We start from the raw sequence: 12,311 nt of genomic DNA on the forward strand, positions 1-12,311 counted from the left end.
TTCTTGCACCTCACAGCCACTGCACACCAAGGAATTTTGTTGCATCTCTTAGGGATAAAGTAAGAAACAAAGAGGAAAAGCACTTAGATAAGGTAAAGGACTAAAGACATTTTGCTTATATTCAAGAACATGAATATTTCCTGGAAATATTTCCCTGGGCGAAAGTAAGGGGGGATCAGACCAACTGAGGAATACCTGTATCCTGCAGTTTGGCGAACCCCCTACAAAAGAAAGATTTTACTTGCAAATCTTGCAAACATAGGGAGCAGAAAGCGGAGAAACTCCGCATCCAGTAACTTTTTTCTCCGCCCACAGTCTCCTTTGCCCTCAAAAAAGATGGCGCAACTGGCTTCCTCCCTCGGTAGTACGCAGGTTGCGAGGGCGTCTAAGCCGACGGTGCGTCTTCTAGCCCCGCCCCCGTGGCGATTGGGGCGGGGCTTGTGTGGAGGCGGGGCTCAGGAATCCGGAAACAACCTGCGCTTCAAGGCGGGTGTTCGTACCTCTGGTGCCCCGCTGTTGTGATTCCGTCTTGGATCTGGTGTCCAGGGTCTGAGGGGTCATCTCGCCCGGGGGCCCGAGGCAGTGGGCCGGCTGCCACACACTGAGCCGCGGCCTGGTGCCCTGTGGTGGGGCCCTCGTTTGCTCGGGCCATGCCCACTGCCGCCGCCCCCATCATCAGCTCGGTGCAGAAGCTGGTTCTGTATGAGACCAGAGCTGTGAGTACCTGGCGGCGGGGCGCGGGCAGGAGGATGGAGGTGTGGGGAGTCCTGGGCAGGGGCAGCCCGCGCAGCCCTGACCCCTGGCAGACGGCCTTGGAGGAAGCCGGGCGCCTGCGCCGTGCCAAGTGTTTGCAAGTACAAATATTTCCAGTTTGGACGCTTGACTGGGATGTGTGGGAAATAGGTGCTTCGGGCACCTCAGGAGCTGTTGATGAGGCTCCGTAGAAGCCACTGTGATCTTTGCAGGTTTCAGAGTCTGTTAAAGTTATGAAGTTCATTGTCTCACACATCACAGGCAAAAGTATGAAAAAGAACGTGAGCCGTGTTCTTATTCTGTAGTATGTCATTGCCGTCACTGATGTTAACCGCGTGTGCTTTTCTGAATTTGCTGCTTCTCCTTTTTCCGCTTGCGATGTAAAAGGGGGGAGGGGATATGTAAATGTGTTTCAAGATAGCTAGTTTTTTTTTTAATTTGAGCAATGATAGTAGCTTATTTTCAGTTTATTTTTTTTTCAAACTGTATGATTTTATTTAAGAAGTTTTATTACTTTAGAGGCTTTGTAAGTAGCAAGTAAGTGTGTTAGTTACTGGTTCTCTGATTTAGAGCAATCTCTGGATCCCTTAGTTGGGCAGGCATGTGTGGTGTACCCTCAAGGCTTTGGGCTGTCCGCCACTGCTTTCCCAGGCCACAAGCAGGGAGCCGAATGGGAAGTGGGGCAGCCAGGACATGAACCACTGCCCACGTGGGATCCCGGCACTTGCAAGGATTTAGCCACTGAGCCATCGAGCTGGGCCCTGTTTATTTGTTTTAGATGTGATACCCTCACACATGTAAGATGAAAGCAGGTTGTTTTCCCCTCGAGTTGCAGAGAGAGAGTTTCTATCTACTGCTCTACTCTGCAAAGTGCCCACAATGGGCAGGGGTGGACCAGGCGTCTGCCAGGAACTGAGAATTCAGTGCAGGTCTTCCCTGGTGGTGTCAGAGACCCAACTACCCAAGCAGCCACCTGCTGCTCCCCATGGTCTGCGTTAGCAGAAGCTGGAGTCAGGAAGTGGAACCAGCATTCAAGCTGAGAACATCTTCACTGCTAAGTGCCGGCCCCATTCCTATTTTACCCTGCTACAACCTCTTAGTGGTTGATGCTGTTATTGCTACAACTCCAAGTGCTAACATTAGTAATCAATGAAAGAACAAGTGAGACAGGGAGTTTAGGACCGTGCTATATAAAGTGCAGTTGGATGTACTACCAGCAGAGAGAGAGATGGTACCTGGATGGTGACGACTTGCATCGAGAAACAGATTAAATGATTGGAAACTTTGATAGCAGTTTGACAGTGCAGGCTTCTTTTTCTCATGAGTCAGATAATTTGGAAAATTGAGATTTTGGGTTTTTTTTTTTTTTTAGTTTTTTTAATTACAGAAATTCCAACATCTAACAGTAAATAGAATAAATAATTCAAGCATATAGAAAGTGAACAATTAATAAAATATCTGTAACTCTACTTCAAAATGAGCATTCTGTATTTGTGTCTGTAACTCCTTCTTCTCTACACTCTTTTTTCCAGTTCTTTTCTTGAGATGGTAGAATTTGGGCAGAACTGCACACTGTGTAGTTTACACCCTGTTGTGGTGTAAAACACATCTCTTGCTCTAGAAAGTTCCCTTGCATCTCATCTACCCAGCTGTCCTATTCTCTTCCTGGCAATGAATGTTCTTCATTTAAAAAAAAAATTTAGATTATACATGTTTGCTCAGGAGTTTGATGGTGATGGGCGTTGTGGCTCAGTGGGCTAACCCTCTGGTTGGAAGCTTGCATCCCCTTTCAGAATGCCTGGTTCAGACCTTGGTTTCTCCGTGCTTCTTACCTAGCTTCTTGCTAATGCGCCCAGGAGGTAGCAGATGAAAGCTCAGGTCCTTGGGTTACAGCTGTCCACATGGAAGGCCTGGTCAGAGTTGTTCCTGCAGGCAGCTGGGGAGGGAACTAGTGGAGGAGAGATTGATGTTGATCTTGCTTTCTCCCTGCTCTCTCTCTCTGTCACTCTACCTTCTAAATAAATAATTAAATGGCTAAATCTTTTTTCTTTTGTTTGAAGAACGTTTCATACAATAGAATTGTGTAGTATTTACTTTCTTGGGCCCAGCTTTTTTTTTTTCCCTCTTGGCAAAATGTCTTTGAGGTTAATCCTTTGTTTGTTTTTAGGTTTGTTTATGTATTTGAAAGAGTTACAGGGAGAGAGAGACTTCCATCCTCAGGTCACTCCCTAAATGGCCATGACGTCATGGCGTTCTGGAACTCCATCTGTGTCTTCCACATGGTGGCAGAGTTTGAAGCACTTGGGGGGCTGTCTTGCGCTGCTTTCTCAGGCGGGTTAGCAGGGTGCTGGATTGGACAGCAGCCCCAGTCCATGCTGTTGTATCAGCAGTTTGTTCCTTTCTATTATGATGAATTCCTTATATGCACAATTTGTTATCCTCTTTTCCAATTGATTTGCGTTATACCTGCACTTAGAACATTCTTGGGGAAATCCTTGTAAGTGGTTTTGATAGTCATAAAGTCTCTGTTTTTGAACTTTGGCAACCTCCTAAGCAGTTGTATAAAGTATCATTTTTGCCCCAGCTTGCTAGAGGCCAGCTCCAATCGAATTCGGACCTCAGGAAGGGTGTGTGGAGTTGGTGAGGAAAGATATGGACACTGTCATTGATGCCCTTTCGCAACAGCTCAAGAAGCTGTCGCCCTCTCCCCTTTTTTAATACTCAGACACATCACAAGCTTTTACACAAACAATGAATTGTTCTATTTTTACTTCAAGACTAAGGGGGCATGCACAGACATTTGGTCATTCTGTCTGTTCTTCAGGGCTAAGCAGGTGCCCTAAAGAGAATTCTGCAAAATACTGTACTAACATTCTTCAAAGCAAGCCATTATTCATTCCTCAGTAGTAGCCGTGGAATGACAGCTAGGACTTCAAGGCCAAGGCACATGTGATTACTTACTAATCAGTAATACATTCCTACCACATTTCTATTTCTACAAGTTACCATCATTTAATGGAAAAATATGTCACAAGGAAAAAACATCAAAATTCAAGACAAAAGTTTTAAATGTTAAATTCACCCTAGAACTATAGACTCTACAACCCCAAGAACAATCAATAATTAAAAGCATATTTCTTTAATAAAAGCATCCTTAATTCCTCTAGCTAAAAATTATGAAAGTGGCCAGAACAGTTACATTTTCTGTGCTCCAAAGAAATTGCAAAGACAGGCTAGCCTTTGAGATCACAGTAACTATATTTATTGCCACAGTAGTTTCAGCTCTTACTCCCATCACTTGCATTAATAGTTAGGATATTTATCAAGCCCTTTCCCAGAAGGTGTGCTAAATGTCTGGGCCAGATTCTGAGGCAATGGTTAAGTACCTAATAAGGTGTCCAGAAATGGCATGGGCTTAATTGTGCTCCTGTGTGTAAATTGCCAAAGGCCTACTCACCAAGACATTATCAGCGATATTAACTCTCAGGCTCACATCGGTTGCGAAAACCATATAACAAGGGCAAACAGCAATGCCTCAATAGATTACAGAATTCTTTTTTTTTTTTTTTTTAAGATTTTTATTTGTTTTCATTGGAAAGTCAGATATACAGAGAGGAGGAGAGACAGTGAGAAAGATCTGTCCGATGATTCACTCCCCAAGTGAGTGCAAAGGCCAATGCTATGTCGATCCGAAGCTAGGATCCAGGAACTTCTTCCGGGTATCCCACACGGAAGCAGGGTCCCAAAGGCTTTGAGCCGTCCTTGACTGCTTTCCCAGGCCACAAGCAGGGAGCTGGATGGGAAGTGGAGCTACTGGGATTAGAACCAGTGCCTATATGGGATCCCGGCATGTTCAAGGGGAGGACTTTAGCCGCTAGGCCATGCCGCCGGGCCCAATTACAGAATTCTTAATGGGGTGCTTGAGTGTCCATGCAAACAGGGGGTGAAACCGCATCAAGGTGGTCAGAGAGACATCCGCCAGGCCCTGCCAAACAGCTGGAAGTTCTCCTGGGCCCTGCCATACAGGGCAGCTGTTTTCTCCAGCATCGACCAGAAATGAATGTATGGACATGCTCATTGATCTATATCTGCCGGAGTCCAGCTCCAGCTGAGTTCGGAGCTCGAGAAGGGTACGTGGAGTCGGCGATAAAGAAAGACACAGACACTGTCACTTGGTGCCTTCTTTCTCAGGAAGAAGCTGTCCTTCTTATTAGACACATCACAAGCCTCTGCACAAACGTTTGATTTTTTTATCTTTAATTTTAGAACTAAGACAGCATGCACAGATGTTCAATTAATTTTTACTTCATGGTCAACCAGGTGCTCTTAAAGATAATTCTGTAAGTTACTATAATCCGTTTCTTTAAAGCAAGCCGTTATTCTTTCTTCAGAAGTAGCCATTAGGTGACAGCCAGAACTCCAAGGCCAAGGCACAGATGGTTACCTGCTAATCGGTGAAACATTCCTACTACATTTTATTTTCACAACTTATCACTTAATGGGAGAAATACATCAAAAGGGAAAAAACATAAAGATGTAAGACAAAAAGTTTCAAACATTAAATCCCCCTATAACTGCAGGCTCTACAACCTCATAAACAATCAAACAATAATCAAAAGTATATCTCTATGATGTTAATAGAATCACCCTATATTTCCTCTAGTTAAAAAATTATGAGAGCGGCTAAAACAGCTGCATTTTCTATGCTCTAAAGAGTTGCAAGGACAGGCTAACCTTTAAGGTCACAGTAACTATACTTTTGCCATAGCAGTTTCAGCTCTTACTCCTATCACTTCCATTAGTTTGTAAAGTTCTTGTTAAGCCGTTTCCCAGAAGGCATGCTATATGTCTGGGCCCGATTTCAGGGCAATGGGTAGGCACACAATAAGGTGTCCAGAAATGGCATGGGTTTAATTGTAGGTTTAATTGTACTCCTGTGCGCAGTTAAAGGCCCACTCACCAAGACATCAATAACATTAACTCTTAAGCTCACAGTAGTTACCAAAGCCATCTCACAGGGGCAAACAATGCCTCAATAGATTACAGAATTCTTAATGGGGTACTTGAGTGTCCATGCAAACAGGGGGTGAGACTGCGTCAAGGTGGTCAGAGAGAAATCGCCGGGCCCTGCCAAACAGCTGGAAGCTCCCCAGGCCCTGCCAAGCAGGGAGCTGTTCTCTTCACACCTTCATGCAATCCACACCTACTGCACGGACCCCAGCGTATATCTTTGTAAACGTTGAGTGTTGTCAGGCTTTTGGGTTGTTGTGACTCTTATATGGTGAATCTCATTGTAGTTCTCATTTGTATTTCCTAATGACTAATGCTGTTGAATATCTCCTCACGTGTTGATTGGCTGTCTCTGTCTTGCTTTGTGATGTGTCTGTTTACATCTTTCACCTGTTTATTAAAATTGAATTCTTGCTGTTTTTGTTATTGATTTGTAAGAATCTTTTAAATATTTTATAATTATTTCCTTTGTCACCTATGTTTTGTCAATACATGCTTTTAGTCAGCGGTTTTTCCATTTGATTTTTTAGTGATTTTTTTTTTTTAATAACTATCCATCTACTAGTTCATTCCCCAGGTGGCTGCCATGATCGTGGCTGGGCCAGGAACTTCATCTGGGTTTCCCACATGGGTGACCAGGGATGCAAACACTTGGGCCATCTTCTGCTAGTTTTTCCAGGCCATCAAAGTGGAGCAGCCAGGACATGAACCTATGCCCATATGAGATACTGCAATTACAGGCAGTGCTTTATTTACTTCATCATAATGACTGACCAGGCAAAAATTTTACATTTATTTTTTGATATATACATTATTTATATATATTTATGAGGTACCATGCAATGCTTGGATTGGTATACACATTGGGTGTTGACCAAATTAGGTCAATTAGCATACCCATTGCCTTCAACATTTATTTCTTTATGTGTGTATATTGAAAATCTTCTGTTTTAAGATGAGTAATGCACTATTGTAAATTATTAATGATCTCTGGACATGAACCAGTGCACAAATGGAATGCCAGTACTGCAGGCAGAGGCTTAGCCTACTATGCCACGACACCAGCCTGATTTTTATATCCCATCTTTGCTTACTTCCAGTTTGCAAGAATATTTTTTCATATTTCCTGTAAAAGATTTATAGTTTTAACTCGTGGTAGAGGTCTGAGTTTCATATTCATGTGTTTATAATGTGATATAGAGATTGTATTACTGCTCTGTGTGGTGTGACAAGTTACCTCACACCTCAGTTGATTGAACACCAATCAACATTTAATGTTTCACCTGGTTTCAATAGATCAGCAACCTGAGAGTAACTTAGCTGAGTCAGTCTGGTTCAGGGTCTTGTGAACTTGCAAGATGTCTACTCAATAAGTTGTTACCATCGGGTGGCTTTAATGGGCTGGAAGAGTTAATTCCAAGATGGTGCACACATAGTTGCTAAGATGGGCTGGCTGAGAACTAGACTTTGGGTCTTTACCCCAGGGGCGTTCCCACAGGACTTTTGGAATGTTCAAAAGATGCACTAACTTGGTCCATCCAGAGAAAGTGACTTGAGGAAAAAACAAAAAGCCAAAATGGCAAAGCTGCAGGGTCTGTTGTGTCCTGACTTCACAAGTCACATACCTCATCATTTCTGTGGTGTCTTATTGGTAATTCAGGCAACCCTGTTCACGAGGAAGGGGACACCACAGGCACACACAGAAGGAAATGAGGATCGTGAAGGGCCCTTGGAGTCTGACCACTACAGAAGGAGGGTCCACTTTTTCCATACATCATTTGTTTAGTGTAGTTTGTTGAAAAGATGATCCTTTCTCTATTGAGTTTCTTTGGCATCCTTGTGAATATATTCCTAAGATGTTTTATTCCATTGGTCATTTTTGTTTATTTGTTTTTGGCCATATCTTGATGTTGTAGCTTTACACTGAGTCTTAAAACCAGGAAGCTTCACTGCTTCATTCTTTTTGCAGATTATTGGAGCTATTCTAGACCCTCGGTGTTCCCATATGAATTTTATAATAGGTTTGTTCACTTCTATTAAAAAGGAATTGTGACGGAGACTTGGATTTTACTGAACCTGTATATCAGTTTGAGAACTCAAATAATATCATTTATAAAATATGTGGGGGGGGAGAGAGGAAAAGGGGGGGAGAGAGACAGGGGAGGGAGAGAGGGACAGAGAGAGAAAGAGAGAGAGAGAGAGAGAGAGAGAGAGAGAGAGAAAGAGAGGATGAGAATGAATATCTTCCATCCAAGTGGTGGGTCATTTCCCAAATGGCTACAAAGGCTGACTGGGTCAGGCTGCAGCCAAGAGCTGGAAGCTCCATCTGGTTCTCCCACTGGGGACAGGGCCAAGTGCTTGGAGCTTCTTCTGCCCCTTCCTAAGTGTATTAAGGAGCTGGATTAGATGCAGAGCAGCAGGTACTCTGGAAGGAGATGTCAGTATCATGACCCACTGTACTAAAATGCTGTCCTCAAAATCAAATAATTGAGAGTAGGAATACTTCTTCCTTCCCAGCTTGGAATCCTTTTATCCTCAATTATTGTCTTATGGCATTGACTAGGATCTTTTATGTTGCTACAACAAAATTTCCAAGTCTGGGTGATTTAGAAAAAAAAAAAGAAGAGGTTTTATGGCTCATGATTCTGGCTGACCAAAGGCATGGTGGAACATCTGCTTGGCTTTTGTTGAAGGCCCTGTGCTACTGTGTGTGTGCTGGGAAAGCAGAAGGCAAGCAAGCACGTGTGGGGCCAGTGTTGTGGCATACTGGTAAAGATACCTCCTGCCACACCCGCTTCATATCTCAAGGTTCATATTCCAGCTCCTTCACTTCCAACCCAGCTTCCCACCAATGGCCTGGGAAAGGGTGTGAAAGATGACGCAAGTGTCTGGGCACCTGCCGCCCGCATGGGAGACCCAGATGAAGCGCTTGGCTTCAGCTGGACTCAGTCCTGACTGTTGCTATCTGAGGAGTGAAGTAGCAGATGGAAGATCTCAGATCTCTAGACTCTGTCTCTCTAACTTTTTCAAACAAATAAATTTAAGACACACACACACATACACAAAGGAATACAGATGTTTATAGCAACATGCTCTTGTAAGAACTAATCCATTACTATGAAGGCCAACATGGTCTCATAAGACAGACTGCTTAAAGGCCCACTTTCCAGCATGGCTATACTGGTGATCAAGTGAGTTTTGTTGAGGTCACCCTCCCTTCAAACCATAACAAATCTCTGGTATATATCAGACTTCTAGCCAGATCACTATTTTTGTGGCAGAGACACAATGGGACAGATGGACAAAGAGAAGCAGATAGGGAAAGTGGCTATCTTACTGGTTCACATCCCAAAAGTCAACAGTGGTCAGAGGGCCAAAGCCAGAAGGCCAGGATGTGGTGTAGGTTTCCTGTGTATGTGACATGAACCCAGCAACTTGAACTATCATCACTGCCTCCCTGAATCTGGGTTAGCAGGAAGTTGGAGTCAGGAGCTGGAGTTGGGGATTAAACCCAGGGATATGGAACCCCTAGCTGGTCTCTCATCTATGAGGCTAAATGCCCAACCCCCCAGAGATGACATTGTGTATGTTTTTTTTTTTTTAAGATTTATTTATTGGAAATTCAGATATACAGACAAGAGAAGAGACAGAGAGGATTATCTTCTGTCCACTGATTCATTCCCCAAGTGACCACAACTGCTGGAGTTGAGCTGAGCCTAAGCCATGAGCCTGGAGTCTCTTCCAGCTCTCCCATGTGGATGCAGGGTCCCAAGGCTTTGGGCCATCCTCAACTGCTTTCCCAGGTCACAAGCAGGGAGCTGGATGGGAAGCGGGGCTGCTGGGATTGCAGTCAGCACTTATATGGAATCCTGGCACTTGCAAGGCGAGGACTTAACCACAAGCTACCACGTGGGGCCCCAGAGCTGACATTCTTATCTTGTTCTAGATGTTAGGAGAATGTGTTTAATTTCTGGCTATGTAAGATTAATGTTAGCTGTTGGTTTACATAGATACTTTTTAGCAAGTTGTGAAGTAGTCCTATCTGTTCCTGGTTCACTGAGAATTTATTTTTTAAAATGATGAAGAGGTGTTAAATTTTGTCAATTTTTTTTTCTGTATCTGCATATGGCATTTCTTTTGTTTGCTCACTATTCCAAATGTTAAACAAACCTGAAGTTTTAATTCATGCTATATTGCTATTTTCATATGTTACTAGATTCTGTGTGCCAATGTTTTGTTAAGGATTTTTGACTTTATGAATGTGTTCAGGATATTGGTCTTTAATTTTCTTCAACATCTTTGCTTGATTGTCATGTCAGGATAAGCTTAGCTTGATAAAATGAGTTGATAAGCGTTTTTCCTATTTTTCAATACTGATAAGTCAGTATCTTTTTCTTTTCAATGCTTGCTAGACATTCTAGTGAAATATTTGGAGTTGAAGTATGTTTGTGGGGTGAATTTTGATAATGAATCAATTTCTCTCAAGAGATACAAGGACATGTTACCTTTTCAGTAGGTCATGAATTAGGTTTGATACATTATGTTTTGTGAGAAATTTAACATTTAATTTTACGTTAAATTTACTGGCCTCATGCTCTTCCTGCCATGTCCTTAGTATCCTTTTGCTGTCTGTAGGATTGCAGTGAAATTGTTTTCTAACTGATATTGGTATTTTGTCTTCTCTCATTTTTTCCTGGACATGTCACTAGGGATTTATGAGTTTTATTCATCATGGGAAGAGCCAACTTTTGACTTGATTAATTGTCTCTGTTCTTGGTTTTCTACTTAAATGAATTTCTGCTCCTAGCATGATTATTCTCTTCTTCTTGGGTTTTGAGTCCCTTCATTTCTGAGTTCTTTGGGCTGCTATAACCAAGTACCCACACTGGGTGGCTTATGAACCAGTACGTTTATTTCTTATAGTTCTAAAGGCTGTGAAGACCAAGATCAAGGCCCTGGCAGCTTCAGAGTCTGGTGAGGGCCCAGAGTGTCCTCGTGCAAGGAGTGAAAAGGGCAGGCAGATGTCCTTTGGCCTTGTTTGGAGGGCTCTGCTCTCAGATCCTGACCCCCTCCCAAAGCCCCACTTCTTTTAAAGAAGATTTATTTATTTGATAGGCAGAGTCACAGCAAGAGGAAGGAGGTATGGAGAAGAGAGAGAAAGGGCGGGCGGCGGGGGGAGGAAGAGCTATGGAGACACACACACACAGATATTGAGATCAAGATCTTCCATCCACTGGTTCACTCCCTTAATTGACGGCAGCAGGGCTGGGCCAGTTGGAAGCCAGGAGCCAGGAACTCCATCCATGTCTCCCAAGTGGGTGGAGAAGGCCTGAGCTCTTAGGCCATTGTCAGCTTCCTTCTAGGGGTAATAGGAGGGAGCTGGATTGGAAGCAGAGCAGCTTTGGCTTGAAGTGTCCCTCTGACATAGGATAGTGGTATCACGAGCGGTGGCTTCAGCTTCTCTGACCCAAACTTCTCTGACCCAATGCTAGTCCTAGCTCCACCTTGTGGTTATGTTGCATTGGGGGTTATTAGGTCTGTTTTTAAACAAAGACATGTTCACACACATATAGTTCTCCCATTCACTGGCCATTCTCCAAATGTCTGTACTGGCCAGGACTGGCCCAGGGCAGACCTGGGAGCTGGGATCCCTGTTCAGCTCTTTTACATGATTGTCATGGCCCAGCTATATGGGCCGTTAGCTTCTGCTTTCCAGGGCACAAATTGGCAGGAAGCTGGAGTCAGGAGCTAGTGCCAGGTTTTGACCTCATGCACTGAAATGTGAGATGCAGGCGTCCCAACTGGTGTCTTAACTGCTAAGCCAAAGCCTGGCCTAGGAGATTAGGTTTTAGTGAATGAATTTTGGAGAATAGACATTTATACTACTGAATCAGTTCATTTTTTTCTACTTCTACAAGGTAGGAATTAGTTAATTTACATATTTTTATCCTTCTGGGAACATTTGAAACTATAAATGTGAAACTATGAAACAATAGCCAAAAGGCTAGCAACACATAGGTAAAGTAATAATTTCCTAAACAGGAAATAAAGCATTATATTTTTACTTGTAGAAATATTTTGTGAGCCAGTATGAGAAATAGAACAGCCATTAAAAAGGAAAGGAAAATAACTATCTATCTCATCGAAAACAAATATGAATATAAATATTCAACTTGCAAACAAAGCAACACAGTGAAAATGGATTGCAATTGTTCACCTGTCAGAACAGCAAAGGTTGGCCAAAGTCGTTGTTGGCAGGAATAGGAAAGAAATGCATGCATAATCTGGGAGTGAGAGAGGCCTGGGAGGGAAATAGTGGGATCCTCCCTCTTGGGTTGCCACTCCCACGGGAGGGCACGAAAACTAGGACAGGGGCTGTGGTGGCTAGACAGAGAGGCACCCAACAACATCTGTGAGGGCTGGATAGTTGAGCTGGTTCGATGGAACTAAGCTCAATACCCATCGACATGTATGAGAGTCTAATGGAATGTGGGACAGACTGGACTAGTCTGCTACACATACTGGCAAACTAGGGTAGGGGGTGGGCC

The 12,311-nt window shown here is 43.4% G+C and overlaps 1 protein-coding gene across 1 annotated transcript in view; it reads left to right on the forward strand.

The window, feature by feature from the left end:
• The first annotated feature begins 623 nt into the window (after positions 1 to 623).
• Positions 624 to 12,311, forward strand: part of FIG4 (FIG4 phosphoinositide 5-phosphatase) — a 124,041-nt gene continuing 112,353 nt past the window's right edge. The window contains exon 1 of the mRNA XM_040983881.1: positions 624 to 716. Coding sequence (XP_040839815.1) covers positions 651 to 716 — 66 coding nt within the window. The 5' untranslated portion in view covers positions 624 to 650. The remainder of the gene's footprint in view (positions 717 to 12,311) is intronic.

Source organism: Ochotona curzoniae, unplaced genomic scaffold (assembly GCF_017591425.1).
Source record: "Ochotona curzoniae isolate NIBS_2020 unplaced genomic scaffold, NIBS_Ocur_1.0 contig_3819, whole genome shotgun sequence".
Classification (NCBI taxonomy): Eukaryota; Metazoa; Chordata; class Mammalia; order Lagomorpha; family Ochotonidae; genus Ochotona; species Ochotona curzoniae.